General features: G+C 51.0%; 1 protein-coding gene across 1 annotated transcript in view; it reads right to left on the bottom strand.

Moving 5' to 3' along the window:
• BCORL1 (BCL6 corepressor like 1) overlaps positions 1–20,975 on the bottom strand; it is a 191,251-nt gene that overhangs the window by 139,040 nt on the left and 31,236 nt on the right. The window contains exon 4 of the mRNA XM_069746077.1: positions 16,777–19,419. Within this exon, the coding sequence (XP_069602178.1) occupies positions 16,777–19,419 (2,643 nt within the window). The remainder of the gene's footprint in view (positions 1–16,776; positions 19,420–20,975) is intronic.

Genomic DNA, 20,975 nt, shown 5'->3' with positions numbered 1-20,975 from the left:
CTCATCTACACCCATAGACATTAATATGGAGAAAGTATGTGCCCCCCACATCCTCCTCCGGGGGCTTCACTGTCCTCATCTACATCCATAGACATTAATATGGAGACAGTATGTGCCCCCCACATCCTCCTCCGGGGGCTTCACTGTCCTCATCTACACCCATAGACATTAATATGGAGACAGTATGTGCCCCCCACATCCTCCTCCGGGGGCTTCACTGTCCTCATCTACATCCATAGACATTAATATGGAGAAAGTATGTGCCCCCCACATCCTCCTCCGGGGGCTTCACTGTCCTCATCTACATCCATAGACATTAATATGGAGACAGTATGTGCCCCCCACATCCTCCTCCGGGGGCTTCTCTGTCCTCATCTACATCCATAGACATTAATATGGAGACAGTATGTGCCCCCCACATCCTCCTCCGGGGGCTTCACTGTCCTCATCTACATCCATAGACATTAATATGGAGAAAGTATGTGCCCCCCACATCCTCCTCCGGGGGCTTCTCTGTCCTCATCTACATCCATAGACATTAATATGGAGAAAGTATGTGCCCCCCACATCCACCTCCGGGGGCTTCTCTGTCCTCATCTACATCCATAGACATTAATATGGAGAAAGTATGTGCCCCCCACATCCTCCTCCGGGGGCTTCACTGTCCTCATCTACATCCATAGACATTAATATGGAGACAGTATGTGCCCCCCACATCCACCTCCGGGGGCTTCACTGTCCTCATCTACATCCATAGACATTAATATGGAGACAGTATGTGCCCCCCACATCCACCTCCGGGGGCTTCACTGTCCTCATCTACATCCATAGACATTAATATGGAGAAAGTATGTGCCCCCCACATCCTCCTCCGGGGGCTTCACTGTCCTCATCTACATCCATAGACATTAATATGGAGACAGTATGTGCCCCCCACATCCTCCTCCGGGGGCTTCTCTGTCCTCATCTACATCCATAGACATTAATATGGAGAAAGTATGTGCCCCCCACATCCACCTCCGGGGGCTTCACTGTCCTCATCTACATCCATAGACATTAATATGGAGAAAGTATGTGCCCCCCACATCCTCCTCCGGGGGCTTCTCTGTCCTCATCTACATCCATAGACATTAATATGGAGACAGTATGTGCCCCCCACATCCTCCTCCGGGGGCTTCTCTGTCCTCATCTACATCCATAGACATTAATATGGAGACAGTATGTGCCCCCCACATCCTCCTCCGGGGGCTTCTCTGTCCTCATCTACATCCATAGACATTAATATGGAGAAAGTATGTGCCCCCCACATCCACCTCCGGGGGCTTCTCTGTCCTCATCTACATCCATAGACATTAATATGGAGAAAGTATGTGCCCCCCACATCCACCTCCGGGGGCTTCTCTGTCCTCATCTACATCCATAGACATTAATATGGAGAAAGTATGTGCCCCCCACATCCACCTCCGGGGGCTTCTCTGTCCTCATCTACATCCATAGACATTAATATGGAGAAAGTATGTGCCCCCCACATCCACCTCCGGGGGCTTCTCTGTCCTCATCTACATCCATAGACATTAATATGGGGACAGTATGTGCCCCCCACATCCTCCTCCGGGGGCTTCACTGTCCTCATCTATATCCATAGACATTAATATGGAGACAGTATGTGCCCCCCACATCCTCCTCCGGGGGCTTCACTGTCCTCATCTACATCCATACACATTAATATGGAGAAAGTATGTGCCCCCCACATCCACCTCCGGGGGCTTCTCTGTCCTCATCTACATCCATAGACATTAATATGGAGAAAGTATGTGCCCCCCACATCCTCCTCCGGGGGCTTCTCTGTCCTCATCTACATCCATAGACATTAATATGGAGACAGTATGTGCCCCCCACATCCTCCTCCGGGGGCTTCTCTGTCCTCATCTACATCCATAGACATTAATATGGAGACAGTATGTGCCCCCCACATCCTCCTCCGGGGGCTTCTCTGTCCTCATCTACATCCATAGATATTAATATGGAGAAAGTATGTGCCCCCCACATCCTCCTCCGGGGGCTTCTCTGTCCTCATCTACATCCATAGACATTAATATGGAGACAGTATGTGCCCCCCACATCCTCCTCCGGGGGCTTCACTGTCCTCATCTACATCCATAGACATTAATATGGAGAAAGTATGTGCCCCCCACATCCTCCTCCGGGGGCTTCACTGTCCTCATCTACATCCATAGACATTAATATGGAGAAATTATGTGCCCCCCACATCCTCCTCCGGGGGCTTCACTGTCCTCATCTACATCCATAGACATTAATATGGAGAAAGTATGTGCCCCCCACATCCTCCTCCGGGGGCTTCATTGTCCTCATCTACATCCATAGACATTAATATGGAGAAAGTATGTGCCCCCCACATCCTCCTCCGGGGGCTTCTCTGTCCTCATCTACATCCATAGACATTAATATGGAGACAGTATGTGCCCCCCACATCCTCCTCCGGGGGCTTCACTGTCCTCATCTACATCCATAGACATTAATATGGAGAAAGTATGTGCCCCCCACATCCACCTCCGGGGGCTTCTCTGTCCTCATCTACATCCATAGACATTAAAATTGAGAAAGTATGTGCCCCCCACATCCTCCTCCGGGGGCTTCACTGTCCTCATCTACATCCATAGACATTAATATGGAGAAAGTATGTGCCCCCCACATCCTCCTCCGGGGGCTTCACTGCCCTCATCTACATCCATAGACATTAATATGGAGAAAGTATGTGCCCCCCACATCCACCTCCGGGGGCTTCTCTGTCCTCATCTACATCCATAGACATTAATATGGAGAAAGTATGTGCCCCCCACATCCACCTCCGGGGGCTTCTCTGTCCTCATCTACATCCATAGACATTAATATGGAGAAAGTATGTGCCCCCCACATCCACCTCCGGGGGCTTCTCTGTCCTCATCTACATCCATAGACATTAATATGGAGAAAGTATGTGCCCCCCACATCCTCCTCCGGGGGCTTCTCTGTCCTCATCTACATCCATAGATATTAATATGGAGAAAGTATGTGCCCCCCACATCCTCCTCCGGGGGCTTCTCTGTCCTCATCTACATCCATAGACATTAATATGGAGACAGTATGTGCCCCCCACATCCTCCTCCGGGGGCTTCTCTGTCCTCATCTACATCCATAGATATTAATATGGAGAAAGTATGTGCCCCCCACATCCTCCTCCGGGGGCTTCTCTGTCCTCATCTACATCCATAGACATTAATATGGAGACAGTATGTGCCCCCCACATCCTCCTCCGGGGGCTTCACTGTCCTCATCTACATCCATAGACATTAATATGGAGAAAGTATGTGCCCCCCACATCCTCCTCCGGGGGCTTCACTGTCCTCATCTACATCCATAGACATTAATATGGAGAAATTATGTGCCCCCCACATCCTCCTCCGGGGGCTTCACTGTCCTCATCTACATCCATAGACATTAATATGGAGAAAGTATGTGCCCCCCACATCCTCCTCCGGGGGCTTCATTGTCCTCATCTACATCCATAGACATTAATATGGAGAAAGTATGTGCCCCCCACATCCTCCTCCGGGGGCTTCTCTGTCCTCATCTACATCCATAGACATTAATATGGAGACAGTATGTGCCCCCCACATCCTCCTCCGGGGGCTTCACTGTCCTCATCTACATCCATAGACATTAATATGGAGAAAGTATGTGCCCCCCACATCCACCTCCGGGGGCTTCTCTGTCCTCATCTACATCCATAGACATTAAAATTGAGAAAGTATGTGCCCCCCACATCCTCCTCCGGGGGCTTCACTGTCCTCATCTACATCCATAGACATTAATATGGAGAAAGTATGTGCCCCCCACATCCTCCTCCGGGTGCTTCTCTGTCCTCATCTACATCCATAGACATTAATATGGAGACAGTATGTGCCCCCCACATCCTCCTCCGGGGGCTTCTCTGTCATCATCTACATCCATAGACATTAATATGGAGAAAGTATGTGCCCCCCACATCCTCCTCCGGGGGCTTCTCTGTCCTCATCTACATCCATAGACATTAATATGGAGACAGTATGTGCCCCCCACATCCTCCACCGGGGGCTTCACTGTCCTCATCTACATCCATAGACATTAATATGGAGAAAGTATGTGCCCCCCACATCCTCCTCCGGGGTCTTCTCTGTCCTCATCTACATCCATAGACATTAATATGGAGAAATTATGTGCCCCCCACATCCTCCTCCAGGGTCTTCTCTGTCCTCATCTACATCCATAGACATTAATATGGAGAAAGTATGTGCCCCCCACATCCTCCTCCGGGGGCTTCACTGCCCTCATCTACATCCATAGACATTAATATGGAGAAAGTATGTGCCCCCCACATCCTCCTCCGGGGGCTTCTCTGTCCTCATCTACATCCATAGACATTAATATGGAGACAGTATGTGCCCCCCACATCCTCCTCCGGGGGCTTCACTGTCCTCATCTACATCCATAGACATTAATATGGAGAAAGTATGTGCCCCCCACATCCTCCTCCGGGGTCTTCTCTGTCCTCATCTACATCCATAGACATTAATATGGAGAAATTATGTGCCCCCCACATCCTCCTCCGGGGTCTTCTCTGTCCTCATCTACATCCATAGACATTAATATGGAGAAAGTATGTGCCCCCCACATCCACCTCCGGGGGCTTCACTGTCCTCATCTACATCCATAGACATTAATATGGAGAAAGTATGTGCCCCCCACATCCTCCTCCGGGGGCTTCACTGTCCTCATCTACATCCATAGACATTAATATGGAGAAAGTATGTGCCCCCCACATCCTCCTCCGGGGGCTTCACTGTCCTCATCTACATCCATAGACATTAATATGGAGAAAGTATGTGCCCCCCAGATCCTCCTCCGGGGGCTTCACTGTCCTCATCTACATCCATAGACATTAATATGGAGAAAGTATGTGCCCCCCACATCCTCCTCCGGGGGCTTCTCTGTCCTCATCTACATCCATAGACATTAATATGGAGACAGTATGTGCCCCCCACATCCTCCTCCGGGGGCTTCACTGTCCTCATCTACATCCATAGACATTAATATGGAGACAGTATGTGCCCCCACATCCTCCTCCGGGGGCTTCTCTGTCCTCATCTACATCCATAGACATTAATATGGAGAAAGTATGTGCCCCCCACATCCTCCTCCGGGGGCTTCACTGTCCTCATCTACATCCATAGACATTAATATGGAGAAAGTATGTGCCCCCCACATCCTCCTCCGGGGGCTTCATTGTCCTCATCTACATCCATAGACATTAATATGGAGAAAGTATGTGCCCCCCACATCCTCCTCCGGGGGCTTCTCTGTCCTCATCTAAATCCATAGACATTAATATGGAGACAGTATGTGCCCCCCACATCCTCCTCCGGGGGCTTCACTGTCCTCATCTACATCCATAGACATTAATATGGAGAAAGTATGTGCCCCCCACATCCTCCTCCGGGGGCTTCACTGTCCTCATCTACATCCATAGACATTAATATGGAGAAAGTATGTGCCCCCCACATCCTCCTCCGGGGGCTTCACTGTCCTCATCTACATCCATAGACATTAATATGGAGAAAGTATGTGCCCCCCACATCCACCTCCGGGGGCTTCACTGTCCTCATCTACATCCATAGACATTAATATGGAGACAGTATGTGCCCCCCACATCCTCCTCCGGGGGCTTCTCTGTCCTCATCTACATCCATAGACATTAATATGGAGAAAGTATGTGCCCCCCACATCCACCTCCGGGGGCTTCACTGTCCTCATCTACATCCATAGACATTAATATGGAGACAGTATGTGCCCCCCACATCCACCTCCGGGGGCTTCACTGTCCTCATCTACATCCATAGACATTAATATGGAGACAGTATGTGCCCCCCACATCCACCTCCGGGGGCTTCTCTGTCCTCATCTACATCCATAGACATTAATATGGAGACAGTATGTGCCCCCCACATCCTCCTCTGGGGGCTTCTCTGTCCTCATCTACATCCATAGACATTAATATGGAGACAGTATGTGCCCCCCCACATCCTCCTCCGGGGGCTTCACTGTCCTCATCTACATCCATAGACATTAATATGGAGAAAGTATGTGCCCCCCACATCCACCTCCGGGGGCTTCACTGTCCTCATCTACATCCATAGACATTAATATGGAGACAGTATGTGCCCCCCCACATCCTCCTCCGGGGGCTTCACTGTCCTCATCTACATCCATAGACATTAATATGGAGAAAGTATGTGCCCCCCATATCCTCCTCCGGGGGCTTCACTGTCCTCATCTACATCCATAGACATTAATATGGAGAAAGTATGTGCCCCCCACATCCACCTCCGGGGGCTTCTCTGTCCTCATCTACATCCATAGACATTAATATGGAGACAGTATGTGCCCCCCCACATCCTCCTCCGGGGGCTTCACTGTCCTCATCTACATCCATAGACATTAATATGGAGAAAGTATGTGCCCCCCATATCCTCCTCCGGGGGCTTCACTGTCCTCATCTACATCCATAGACATTAATATGGAGAAAGTATGTGCCCCCCACATCCTCCTCCGGGGGCTTCTCTGTCCTCATCTACATCCATAGACATTAATATGGAGACAGTATGTGCCCCCCACATCCTCCTCCGGGGGCTTCTCTGTCCTCATCTACATCCATAGACATTAATATGGAGACAGTATGTGCCCCCCACATCCTCCTCCGGGGGCTTCACTGTCCTCATCTACATCCATAGACATTAATATGGAGAAAGTATGTACCCCCCACATCCTCCTCCGGGGGCTTCACTGTCCTCATCTACATCCATAGACATTAATATGGAGAAAGTATGTGCCCCCCACATCCTCCTCCGGGGGCTTCACTGTCCTCATCTACATCCATAGACATTAATATGGAGACAGTATGTGCCCCCCACATCCTCCTCCGGGGGCTTCTCTGTCCTCATCTACATCCATAGACATTAATATGGAGAAAGTATGTGCCCCCCACATCCACCTCCGGGGGCTTCTCTGTCCTCATCTACATCCATAGACATTAATATGGAGACAGTATGTGCCCCCCACATCCTCCTCCGGGGGCTTCACTGTCCTCATCTACATCCATAGACATTAATATGGAGAAAGTATGTGCCCCCCACATCCACCTCCGGGGGCTTCTCTGTCCTCATCTACATCCATAGACATTAATATGGAGAAAGTATGTGCCCCCCACATCCACCTCCGGGGGCTTCACTGTCCTCATCTACATCCATAGACATTAATATGGAGAAAGTATGTGCCCCCCACATCCACCTCCGGGGACTTCACTGTCCTCATCTACATCCATAGACATTAATATGGAGACAGTATGTGCCCCCCACATCCTCCTCCGGGGGCTTCACTGCCCTCATCTACATCCATAGACATTAATATGGAGAAAGTATGTGCCCCCCACATCCTCCTCCGGGGGCTTCACTGTCCTCATCTACATCCATAGACATTAATATGGAGACAGTATGTGCCCCCCACATCCTCCTCCGGGGGCTTCACTGCCCTCATCTACATCCATAGACATTAATATGGAGAAAGTATGTGCCCCCCACATCCTCCTCCGGGGGCTTCTCTGTCCTCATCTACATCCATAGACATTAATATGGAGAAAGTATGTGCCCCCCACATCCACCTCCGGGGGCTTCACTGTCCTCATCTACATCCATAGACATTAATATGGAGACAGTATGTGCCCCCCACATCCTCCTCCGGGGGCTTCTCTGTCCTCATCTACATCCATAGACATTAATATGGAGAAAGTATGTGCCCCCCACATCCACCTCCGGGGGCTTCACTGCCCTCATCTACATCCATAGACATTAATATGGAGACAGTATGTGCCCCCCACATCCTCCTCCGGGGGCTTCTCTGTCCTCATCTACATCCATAGACATTAATATGGAGAAAGTATGTGCCCCCCACATCCTCCTCCGGGGGCTTCACTGTCCTCATCTACATCCATAGACATTAATATGGAGAAAGTATGTGCCCCCCACATCCACCTCCGGGGGCTTCACTGTCCTCATCTACATCCATAGACATTAATATGGAGACAGTATGTGCCCCCCACATCCTCCTCCGGGGGCTTCACTGTCCTCATCTACATCCATAGACATTAATATGGAGAAAGTATGTGCCCCCCACATCCACCTCCGGGGGCTTCACTGTCCTCATCTACATCCATAGACATTAATATGGAGAAAGTATGTGCCCCCCACATCCTCCTCCGGGGGCTTCTCTGTCCTCATCTACATCCATAGACATTAATATGGAGACAGTATGTGCCCCCCACATCCACCTCCGGGGGCTTCACTGTCCTCATCTACATCCGTAGACATTAATATGGAGAAAGTATGTGCCCCCCACATCCTCCTCCGGGGGCTTCTCTGTCCTCATCTACATCCATAGACATTAATATGGAGAAAGTATGTGCCCCCCACATCCTCCTCCGGGGGCTTCTCTGTCCTCATCTACATCCATAGACATTAATATGGAGAAAGTATGTGCCCCCCACATCCACCTCCGGGGGCTTCACTGCCCTCATCTACATCCATAGACATTAATATGGAGACAGTATGTGCCCCCCACATCCACCTCCGGGGGCTTCTCTGTCCTCATCTACACCCATAGACATTAATATGGAGACAGTATGTGCCCCCCACATCCTCCTCCGGGGGCTTCACTGTCCTCATCTACATCCATAGACATTAATATGGAGACAGTATGTGCCCCCCACATCCTCCTCCGGGGGCTTCACTGTCCTCATCTACATCCATAGACATTAATATGGAGACAGTATGTGCCCCCCACATCCTCCTCCGGGGGCTTCACTGTCCTCATCTACATCCATAGACATTAATATGTAGAAAGTATGTGCCCCCCACATCCTCCTCCGGGGGCTTCACTGTCCTCATCTACATCCATAGACATTAATATGGAGAAATTATGTGCCCCCCACATCCACCTCCGGGGGCTTCACTGTCCTCATATACATCCATAGACATTAATATGGAGAAATTATGTGCCCCCCACATCCACCTCCGGGGGCTTCACTGTCCTCATCTACATCCATAGACATTAATATGGAGAAAGTATGTGCCCCAAACATCCTCCTCCGGGGGCTTCACTGTCCTCATCTACATCCATAGACATTAATATGGAGAAAGTATGTGCCCCCCACATCCTCCTCCGGGGGCTTCACTGTCCTCATCTACATCCATAGACATTAATATGGAGACAGTATGTGCCCCCCACATCCTCCTCCGGGGGCTTCACTGCCCTCATCTACATCCATAGACATTAATATGGAGACAGTATGTGCCCCCCACATCCTCCTCCGGGGGCTTCACTGCCCTCATCTACATCCATAGACATTAATATGGAGACAGTATGTGCCCCCCACATCCTCCTCCGGGGGCTTCTCTGTCCTCATCTACATCCATAGACATTAATATGTACAAAGTATGTGCCCCCCACATCATCCTCCGGGGGCTTCACTGTCCTCATCTACATCCATAGACATTAATATGGAGACAGTATGTGCCCCCCACATCCTCCTCCGGGGGCTTCACTGTCCTCATCTACATCCATAGACATTAATATGGAGAAAGTATGTGCCCCCCACATCCTCCTCCGGGGGCTTCTCTGTCCTCATCTACATCCATAGACATTAATATGGAGACAGTATGTGCCCCCCACATCCTCCTCCGGGGGCTTCACTGTCCTCATCTACATCCATAGACATTAATATGGAGAAAGTATGTGCCCCCCACATCCTCCTCCGGGGGCTTCACTGTCCTCATCTACATCCATAGACATTAATATGGAGACAGTATGTGCCCCCCACATCCTCCTCCGGGGGCTTCACTGTCCTCATCTACATCCATAGACATTAATATGGAGAAAGTATGTGCCCCCCACATCCTCCTCCGGGGGCTTCTCTGTCCTCATCTACATCCATAGACATTAATATGGAGACAGTATGTGCCCCCCACATCCTCCTCCGGGGGCTTCACTGTCCTCATCTACATCCATAGACATTAATATGGAGAAAGTATGTGCCCCCCACATCCTCCTCCGGGGGCTTCTCTGTCCTCATCTACATCCATAGACATTAATATGGAGACAGTATGTGCCCCCCACATCCTCCTCCGGGGGCTTCTCTGTCCTCATCTACATCCATAGACATTAATATGGAGAAAGTATGTGCCCCCCACATCCTCCTCCGGGGGCTTCACTGTCCTCATCTACATCCATAGACATTAATATGGAGACAGTATGTGCCCCCCACATCCTCCTCCGGGGGCTTCACTGTCCTCATCTACATCCATAGACATTAATATGGAGAAAGTATGTGCCCCCCACATCCTCCTCCGGGGGCTTCACTGTCCTCATCTACATCCATAGACATTAATATGGAGAAAGTATGTGCCCCCCACATCCTCCTCCGGGGGCTTCACTGTCCTCATCTACATCCATAGACATTAATATGGAGACAGTATGTGCCCCCCACATCCACCTCCGGGGGCTTCACTGTCCTCATCTACATCCATAGACATTAATATGGAGACAGTATGTGCCCCCCACATCCACCTCCGGGGGCTTCACTGTCCTCATCTACATCCATAGACATTAATATGGAGAAAGTATGTGCCCCCCACATCCTCCTCCGGGGGCTTCACTGTCCTCATCTACATCCATAGACATTAATATGGAGAAAGTATGTGCCCCCCACATCCTCCTCCGGGGGCTTCACTGTCCTCATCTACATCCATAGACATTAATATGGAGAAAGTATGTGCCCCCCACATCCTCCTCCGGGGGCTTCACTGTCCTCATCTACATCCATAGACATTAATATGGAGACAGTATGTGCCCCCCACATCCTCCTCCGGGGGCTTCACTGTCCTCATCTACATCCATAGACATTAATATGGAGAAAGTATGTGCCCCCCACATCCACCTCCGGGGGCTTCACTGTCCTCATCTACATCCATAGACATTAATATGGAGAAAGTATGTGCCCCCCACATCCTCCTCCGGGGGCTTCTCTGTCCTCATCTACATCCATAGACATTAATATGGAGACAGTATGTGCCCCCCACATCCACCTCCGGGGGCTTCTCTGTCCTCATCTACACCCATAGACATTAATATGGAGACAGTATGTGCCCCCCACATCCTCCTCCGGGGGCTTCTCTGTCCTCATCTACATCCATAGACATTAATATGGAGAAAGTATGTGCCCCCCACATACTCCTCCGGGGGCTTCACTGTCCTCATCTACATCTATAGACATTAATATGGAGAAAGTATGTGCCCCCCACATCCTCCTCCGGGGGCTTCACTGTCCTCATCTACATCCATAGACATTAATATGGAGAAAGTATGTGCCCCCCACATCCTCCTCCGGGGGCTTCACTGTCCTCATCTACATCCATAGACATTAATATGGAGAAAGTATGTGCCCCCCACATCCTCCTCCGGGGGCTTCTCTGTCCTCATCTACATCTATAGACATTAATATGGAGACAGTATGTGCCCCTCACATCCTCCTCCGGGGGCTTCACTGTCCTCATCTACATCCATAGATATTAATATGGAGACAGTATGTGCCCCCCACATCCACCTCCGGGGGCTTCTCTGTCCTCATCTACACCCATAGACATTAATATGGAGACAGTATGTGCCCCCCACATCCACCTCCGGGGGCTTCTCTGTCCTCATCTACACCCATAGACATTAATATGGAGACAGTATGTGCCCCCCACATCCTCCTCCGGGGGCTTCACTGTCCTCATCTACATCCATAGACATTAATATGGAGAAATTATGTGCCCCCCACATCCACCTCCGGGGGCTTCACTGTCCTCATCTACATCCATAGACATTAATATGGAGACAGTATGTGCCCCCCACATCCTCCTCCGGGGGCTTCTCTGTCCTCATCTACATCCATAGACATTAATATGGAGACAGTATGTGCCCCCCACATCCACCTCCGGGGGCTTCACTGTCCTCATCTACATCCATAGACATTAATATGGAGAAAGTATGTGCCCCCCACATCCTCCTCCGGGGGCTTCACTGTCCTCATCTACATCCATAGACATTAATATGGAGAAAGTAAGTGCCCCCCACATCCTCCTCCGGGGGCTTCACTGACCTCATCTACATCCATAGACATTAATATGGAGAAAGTAAGTGCCCCCCACATCCACCTCCGGGGGCTTCTCTGTCCTCATCTACATCCATAGACATTAATATGGAGAAAGTAAGTGCCCCCCACATCCTCCTCCGGGGGCTTCATTGACCTCATCTACATCCATAGACATTAATATGGAGAAAGTATGTGCCCCCCACATCATCCTCCGGGGGCATCTCTGTCCTCATCTACATCCATAGACATTAATAAGGAGAAAGTATGTGCCCCCCACATCCTCCTCCGGGGGCTTCTCTGTCCTCATCTACATCCATAGACATTAATATGGAGAAAGTATGTGCCCCCCACATCCACCTCCGGGGGCTTCTCTGTCCTCATCTACATCCATAGACATTAATATGGAGAAAGTATGTGCCCCCCACATCCACCTCCGGGGGCTTCACTGTCCTCATCTACATCCATAGACATTAATATTGAGAAAGTATGTGCCCCCCACATCCTCCTCCGGGGGCTTCTCTGTCCTCATCTACACCCATAGACATTAATATGGAGACAGTATGTGCCCCCCACATCCTCCTCCGGGGGCTTCACTGACCTCATCTACATCCATAGACATTAATATGGAGACAGTATGTGCCCCCCACATCCTCCTCCGGGGGCTTCTCTGTCCTCATCTACATCCACAGACATTAATATGGAGACAGTATGTGCCCCCCACATCCACCTCCGGGGGCTTCACTGACCTCATCTACATCCATAGACATTAATATGGAGAAAGTAAGTGCCCCCCACATCCTCCTCCGGGGGCTTCACTGTCCTCATCTACATCCATAGACATTAATATGGAGAAAGTATGTGCCCCCCACATCCACCTCCGGGGGCTTCTCTGTCCTCATCTACATCCATAGACATTAATATGGAGAAAGTATGTGCCCCCCACATCCACCTCCGGGGGCTTCACTGTCCTCATCTACATCCATAGACATTAATATGGAGAAAGTATGTGCCCCCCACATCCTCCTCCGGGGGCTTCACTGTCCTCATCTACATCCATAGACATTAATATGGAGAAAGTATGTGCCCCCCACATCCACCTCCGGGGGCTTCTCTGTCCTCATCTACATCCATAGACATTAATATGGAGAAAGTATGTGCCCCCCACATCCTCCTCCGGGGGCTTCACTGTCCTCATCTACATCCATAGACATTAATATGGAGAAAGTATGTGCCCCCCACATCCTCCTCCGGGGGCTTCACTGTCCTCATCTACATCCATAGACATTAATATGGAGAAAGTATGTGCCCCCCACATCCACCTCCGGGGGCTTCACGGTCCTCATCTACATCCATAGACATTAATATGGAGACAGTATGTGCCCCCCACATCCACCTCCGGGGGCTTCACGGTCCTCATCTACATCCATAGACATTAATATGGAGACAGTATGTGCCCCCCACATCCACCTCCGGGGGCTTCTCTGTCCTCCTCTACATCCATAGACATTAATATGGAGAAAGTATGTGCCCCCCACATCCTCCTCCGGGGGCTTCACTGTCCTCATCTACATCCATAGACATTAATATGGAGACAGTATGTGCCCCCCACAACCTCCTCCGGGGGCTTCACTGTCCTCATCTACATCCATAGACATTAATATGGAGACAGTATGTGCCCCCCACATCCTTCTCCGGGGGCTTCACTGACCTCATCTACATCCATAGACATTAATATGGAGAAAGTAAGTGCCCCCACATCCTCCTCCGGGGGCTTCTCTGTCCTCATCTACATCCATAGACATTAATATGGAGAAAGTATGTGCCCCCCACATCCACCTCCGGGGGCTTCTCTGTCCTCATCTACATCCATAGACATTAATATGGAGAAAGTATGTGCCCCCCACAACCTCCTCCGGGGGCTTCACTGTCCTCATCTACATCCATAGACATTAATATGGAGAAAGTATGTGCCCCCCACATCCACCTCCGGGGGCTTCACTGTCCTCATCTACATCCATAGACATTAATATGGAGAAAGTATGTGCCCCCCACATCCACCTCCGGGGGCTTCACTGTCCTCATCTACATCCATAGACATTAATATGGAGACAGTATGTGTCCCCCACAACCTCCTCCGGGGGCTTCACTGTCCTCATCTACATCCATAGACATTAATATGGAGACAGTATGTGCCCCCCACATCCTCCTCCGGGGGTTTCTCTGTCCTCATCTACATCCATAGACATTAATATGGAGAAAGTATGTGCCCCCCACATCCTCCTCCGGGGGCTTCTCTGTCCTCATCTACATCCATAGACATTAATATGGAGAAAGTATGTGCCCCCCACATCCTCCTCCGGGGGCTTCACTGTCCTCATCTACATCCATAGACATTAATATGGAGACAGTATGTGCCCCCCACATCCTCCTCCGGGGGCTTCACTGTCCTCATCTACATCCATAGACATTAATATGGAGAAAGTATGTGCCCCCCACATCCTCCTCCGGGGGCTTCTCTGTCCTCATCTACATCCATAGACATTAATATGGAGAAAGTATGTGCCCCCCACATCCTCCTCCGGGGGCTTCTCTGTCCTCCTCTACATCCATAGACATTAATATGGAGAAAGTATGTGCCCCCCACATCCACCTCCGGGGGCTTCACTGTCCTCATCTACATCCATAGACATTAATATGGAGGAAAGTATGTGCCCCCCACATCCACCTCCGGGGGCTTCACTGTCCTCATCTACATCCATAGACATTAATATGGAGACAGTATGTGCCCCCCACATCCTCCTCCGGGGGCTTCACTGTCCTCATCTACATCCATAGACATTAATATGGAGACAGTATGTGCCCCCCACATCCTCCTCCGGGGGCTTCTCTGTCCTCATCTACATCCATAGACATTAATATGGAGACAGTATGTGCCCCCCACATCCTCCTCCGGGGGCTTCTCTGTCCTCATCTACATCCATAGACATTAATATGGAGAAAGTATGTGCCCCCCACATCCACCTCCGGGGGCTTCACTGTCCTCATCTACATCCATAGACATTAATATGGAGAAAGTATGTGCCCCCCACATCCTCCTCCGGGGGTTTCTCTGTCCTTATCTACATCCATAGACATTAATATGGAGAAAGTATTTGCCCCCCACATCCTCCTCCGGGGGCTTCACTGTCCTCCTACATCCATAGACATTAATATGGAGAAAGTATGTGCCCCCCACATCCTCCTCCGGGGGCTTCTCTGTCCTCATCTACATCCATAGACATTAATATGGAGAAAGTATGTGCCCCCCACATCCTCCTCCGGGGGTTTCTCTGTCCTTATCTACATCCATAGACATTAATATGGAGAAAGTATGTGCCCCCCACATCCTCCTCCGGGGGTTTCTCTGTCCTTATCTACATCCATAGACATTAATATGGAGAAAGTATGTGCCCCCCACATCCTCCTCCGGGGGCTTCACTGCCCTCATCTACATCCATAGACATTAATATGGAGAAAGTATGTGCCCCCCACATCCTCCTCCGGGGGCTTCACTGTCCTCATCTACATCCATAGACATTAATATGGAGACAGTATGTGCCCCCCACATCCTCCTCCGGGGGCTTCACTGTCCTCATCTACATCCATAGACATTAATATGGAGACAGTATGTGCCCCCCACATCCTCCTCCGGGGGCTTCACTGTCCTCATCTACATCCATAGACATTAATATGGAGAAAGTATGTGCCCCCCACATCCTCCTCCGGGGGCTTCTCTGTCCTCATCCACTATATGTACAGTACAGTCAGGGGGTAACGTCCTCCTGGACTCACCACAGGACACGTCTCCTCAGCCCCAGGGCCGGACTGTGGCTTGGGTCCACCCCGTGGCTTGGGTCCACCCTGTGGCTTGGGTCCACCCCGTGGCTTGGGTCCACCCCATGCCCCTCTGGCCACTATGCGCTGGACGAGGCCACAGCCACATGATCTCTATACTTCCCCGATTGTGACTAGTCTTCTTCACGCCGCCATTACGAGAATGAAGAATCCACCTATGACCTGGGGCAGGGTCGGCCATATTGGACGGTTGGCAGGCAGCGTATCACTAGGGGAGGAGTAACATTACCGCCACTCTTTTCCTTCCAGCCTACCGTTCAGGTGACATTTATTTCTGTGGATTCGGTGACACAGGGGGACTGAACGGCCAGATGGTCCTGGATCTACATACAGTGCCGGTTATGGGGCCCCATCAGGCCGCAGGCCATTCCTAGGACCATGCAGTTGCCACTTTGCCGGCTACACTACATCCACAAGGTCACTAGCCCTTTCAGCGAGGGGTCGACCCCTGGCGGCGGCTCCTCTGTATACAGCTGTCAGGGGACCGCCACTGTCGGCTGCCCATCAGACCCAGGCCCCCTCTACAGTCAACCATTTATGGAGCGAGAACATATTCGTGCAAGAATGGCAATTTATACATGTCCATCACCAGTGTCGCTCACCTTTCTCTTGTGCGATGGCGGCAAGCTTCTGTCCACGTCTTCGCCTTTGCCCTTACACAGGGCCTTCTGAGCCACTGGTTTGGTTGGTGTGACCTCTTCTAAGCGCTTTGAGCGACCTCGTACACCCGGCTCTTTCTTAACCTTAGACTTGACTTTGGTGATTGGTGGCATTTCCACAGGCGACCATGATGGACTGCTAAAGGATGGAAGGCAGCCGAAGTTCTCATCATCGTCCACCCTCTCGATCTTGACTTTGCTCAGGTCGACCTCCTGCACACAATGCTGGCTGTCCCGGGGAGCATGTGCTTTTTTGAGGCCACGCTTGCGATGGACTGGCTGATCTGGTGATATATCGCTCTTGGCGTCGTTTTTGTTGACCTCCTGACTTAATAAAGGCAGGCATAGACCACTGTCATTTCTCTGAGCCATGGCCAGGGGGTTGTTAGTCATGTAGGAGGCCAAAACTTTGTTTTTTGGCTTTGTGTCCCCAAGTGTCTTTCGATTGCAGCTGAGCTTAGGTGGCCGGACCTTGTCGTCTTTGCAGGTTGACTTGTGGGGCGGCGGGTGCAAGGAGGCGCTTCCGTCAGACGTCTGCTTACCGTCTGCACTGCCATCCGCGGTGTCAGCAATGCCGGACTGGAGGTACAACGCAGTATTTCCTGTGGCAGGTTTTGGTGCAAGCAATGTTTTGTTTGGGTGAGTGTTTCGAGCCTTAGGAACAGACTCACAAGTCTTTGCATTAGCTAGCGGGTCGTGCTCGTGGGCCGCTGCTGGCGGCATCGCAGGCGTTTGCTGAGAACTTAGTGTAGAATCTCCTGCACTTTTCTGAGGCATCACCTTGGATTCTGCTGGAAGAATGCTGGAAAACAGAGTGAACTCCCCTACGGGCAGTCTCTGGTGAGAGCCTTGGTTTGTATGCAGTGTGCCTGAGGCAGGTATGCCGATGGACAGCACCGACGTCTGATGGTACGGAGACCAACTAATGGGCAGAACCTGAGAATTGCTGGGCTTCCCATTTAAGGGACACTTGGGGTGCACGGTCCCTTGCCCAGGTAACGTCCAATCCTTAGAAGAACACAGAGAGTTCACCGTTGTAGGACGTCCATGATGCCGCTTATCTGTGGGCTGCTGGCCATCTACGCCCGGCTGGCTAGTTTTCTTGCCACATGACCCTGAGATCTTTGGCTCTCCCTGGTCTATTATGGATATTTGCTCCTGCTTTGCCAAATTTCGTGAGTCCGAGCTGAGGCTCAAGCTAGAGTCTTTGTTCAGCAGCAGCGAGGCCGGCACCGGGTTGGCCACCCCAACATAAGTGCCAGGTATAGCACTAATGAGAGCGGCAGAACCCTTCATCCAAGGTCCAGACGTTCCAACGATCTGTGGTGACAGCTGATCTCCATTTCTTAAAAAGTCTGGGAACACAACGAGTGGAGGAACTCCCCGTAGGTTCTGGCTAACAACACTGCTGCTGGTGAAGCTGACTGTGGCCGGACTCACAGTGCTCGAATCAGCCCGGGACAGAACGGTGGACAGTGAGGCTTTCCCACTGGTGTGCACTGGGGTTAACACTGGCATCGGTGGCGTCTTACGTTGGTTGGGTGGAACATGTTTATGACGGTGAGACTTCGAGGACAGATCCAAAGGCATTTCATACGAGTCCTGGGGAGACAGCATCTCCCTTTCTAACTGCGGAGGAGACTTTAATGGGGAGACTGATGATGACAAGGAGGAATCATTCTGTGGTTCTAGGTTAGGAGTTCTGGAGTAGGAGGCGAGGGCGACGCTGACGACGGGGATGGTGGGGTGTGCAGACAGAGTCTGTAGAGCTGATGCATCAGTGCAGACGGGCGGCCCGGCCACAGCAGGGGTCATATTGCTGTTAGTGAGGGAAGCAGAAGAAGCGGCCATGCTCGCTGGCTTAGTCATCTCTGCAGAGACCACTTTAGTGTCTGTTGTCAGCGGTCTTCCCAGAGGTGGAGTGAACGTGTGCGACTGCAGCTCAGAAGGAGCCCGCAGAAGACATTGCTCTGTCAAGGCATGATGGGGCATAATAGGAAGGGTCAGAGTCGATGTCACCCCAAATGTGGTGGGCAAGGTCGTCACACTGAGGGGCTGTCCACAGTTGGGGGGTGGAATGTACACTAGGGGTTGGCTCGGCGTCAAAACGGCACCGGGTGGGAAAGAAAGAGGAAGCTTCTGCACATTGGGGACCTGAGTGGTGGGGAAGCAGATTCTGCTCATAGTAAAGGGAAACGCTGAGGAAACGACAGCGTGTGACGCATCCACCGCCGGGCCGGACATCTGTATTCCGGGAGTCAGAAGAGAGTCCACGTCGGCTGGCCGGGCAGCGGGGGCCTCGAGTCCTGCAGCTTTGTCTTGTGCCGCTGGCCTCGCAGGTTCGCCCTTCTTACGGTGCCTGTTTGGAGCAGCATGGATCAGATTCTCCGTCGCTTTTGTGACCGCTTTACCCTTGGGCAGGGACAGATTATTACAAGCTTTAGAAGGGGAGATGATGCCGGCAGCCTCTGGTTCTGCACTATCTGGCGGTTTGTCCTTTGGTTTCTGCCCAGTCTCCACCTGTGTAGCACCGACCTCCTGCAGCATCAGGGCATCACTTTGGTTGGGTGCAGGTATTAAATCCACCTGAAAAAGAGAAAGAATCAGCAGCATGTCCTAGAGTGGCAGTGGAGCTAGAGAGGTCACGCCGGGCCCAGAGTGTGCCCGATCACTGCACACAGTTACCCCCGCAGGATTGCAGCATGCTGATGGTAACACCTCTTCCTGTCCGCCATCACTGCAGCCCTGCATGCTATTCATACGGCAGAACTTCAACAATGGACGGCGCTCTCCTCCTACCGCTCCTCCTCTGACGCTGTGTGACGGACTTTGGATGTGAAAATGTCCTCCCAGTGTCCCCATAACAAACTACCACATTACCGGGGTCCGATGTCGCCCCCTGCTGTAGTTCTGCACTGTTGCCTTAAGGCTATGTGCACAAGTTGCGGATTTTGATGCGTTTCCGCAGCGGTTTTGAAAGCACGGAATTGCATCAAATCTGCAGTGTAATGCACCGCCAATGCTAGTTAATGTGTGCACATATTGCGGAAAAATACGTGTGGATTCGCACCATTTTATTTTCCGCAGCATGTCAATTCTTTTTGCGAATCTGCAGCGTTTCTGCACCCATTGACTTCCATTGAGTCAAGGCAAATCCTAAGCAAAACCGCAGGTTTAAAAAGATCTGAAATTTTGCTGCGGAGTTGCCTGTGAGAAACGCTGCAGTTCGGGAGGAGGAGGAGTGTGTGGGCAGAGACTGTGTGTGAGCAGAGAAGATGTGCGAGGCTGTGTCTGTGTGCATCTGTGTGTGTGTGTGTGTGTGTGCGGGTCTGTATGTAGGCAGGCATCGTCCGATGGGACTACTAGTCCCATCCAGCTATGCCTGCTACAGTAACAGCTAGCCGATGATGGGGCAGTAGTAGTAGTAGTCCCATCATCCGGGACTACTGTGTTCAAGTGTAAAAAAAAAAAAAAAAACACACAGTATAGACTCAACAAACAGCTAATCCCCAACACCCTTGATCACCTGCAAAAAAAATAAAAATAAAACAACAATATACTCCCTGTTCCAATGTAATCCATTTAATAACGAGTGTCCTGGGACAATCTCCCGTGTAGAGCTGTCACATCGGCAGATTTGACGGTTCTCCAGGGGCCTCCGGTGATACAATGACGGCAGGAATCCTCCAGCAGTAAATCACTCCGCTGTCAGAGGTCACTGGAGTTCAAGCTGTCACTTGTGGCACCGCTGGGTGGGAAAATTCTCACGCAGCAGTGCCGTAAAGTGAGAGAGTATGAACTCCAGTGAACCCTCAGTGATAACACTGCAGGAGCCATTGTCTCCTGTCAATGTGTCACTGGAGGCCCTGTAGCGCGGTCACATCTCCTGATGTGACAGCTCTATAGGGGGATCGTCGTGGGACACTCGTTATTTAGGACTACGTCGGAACAGGGAGTATACTGTTGGTTTATTTTTTTATTTGACAGGAGATCGAGGGCGTCGCAAGAATTAGCAATATTAATAAAGATGCGCCATTTTTGGGTGGCTGAGAGCTGGTGTTTGTAGCCGGGGAGGCAATATCCATGGCTCCTTCCTAGGCTATTAATATCAGCCCACAGTAAAGGCTAAATATACAGCTGCA

The sequence above is a fragment of the Ranitomeya imitator genome, chromosome 2 (assembly GCF_032444005.1).
Source record: "Ranitomeya imitator isolate aRanImi1 chromosome 2, aRanImi1.pri, whole genome shotgun sequence".
NCBI classification, from domain to species: Eukaryota; Metazoa; Chordata; class Amphibia; order Anura; family Dendrobatidae; genus Ranitomeya; species Ranitomeya imitator.
Note: the sequence above shows the minus strand (reverse complement) of the source record. Positions and strands in the feature narration are given on the sequence as shown.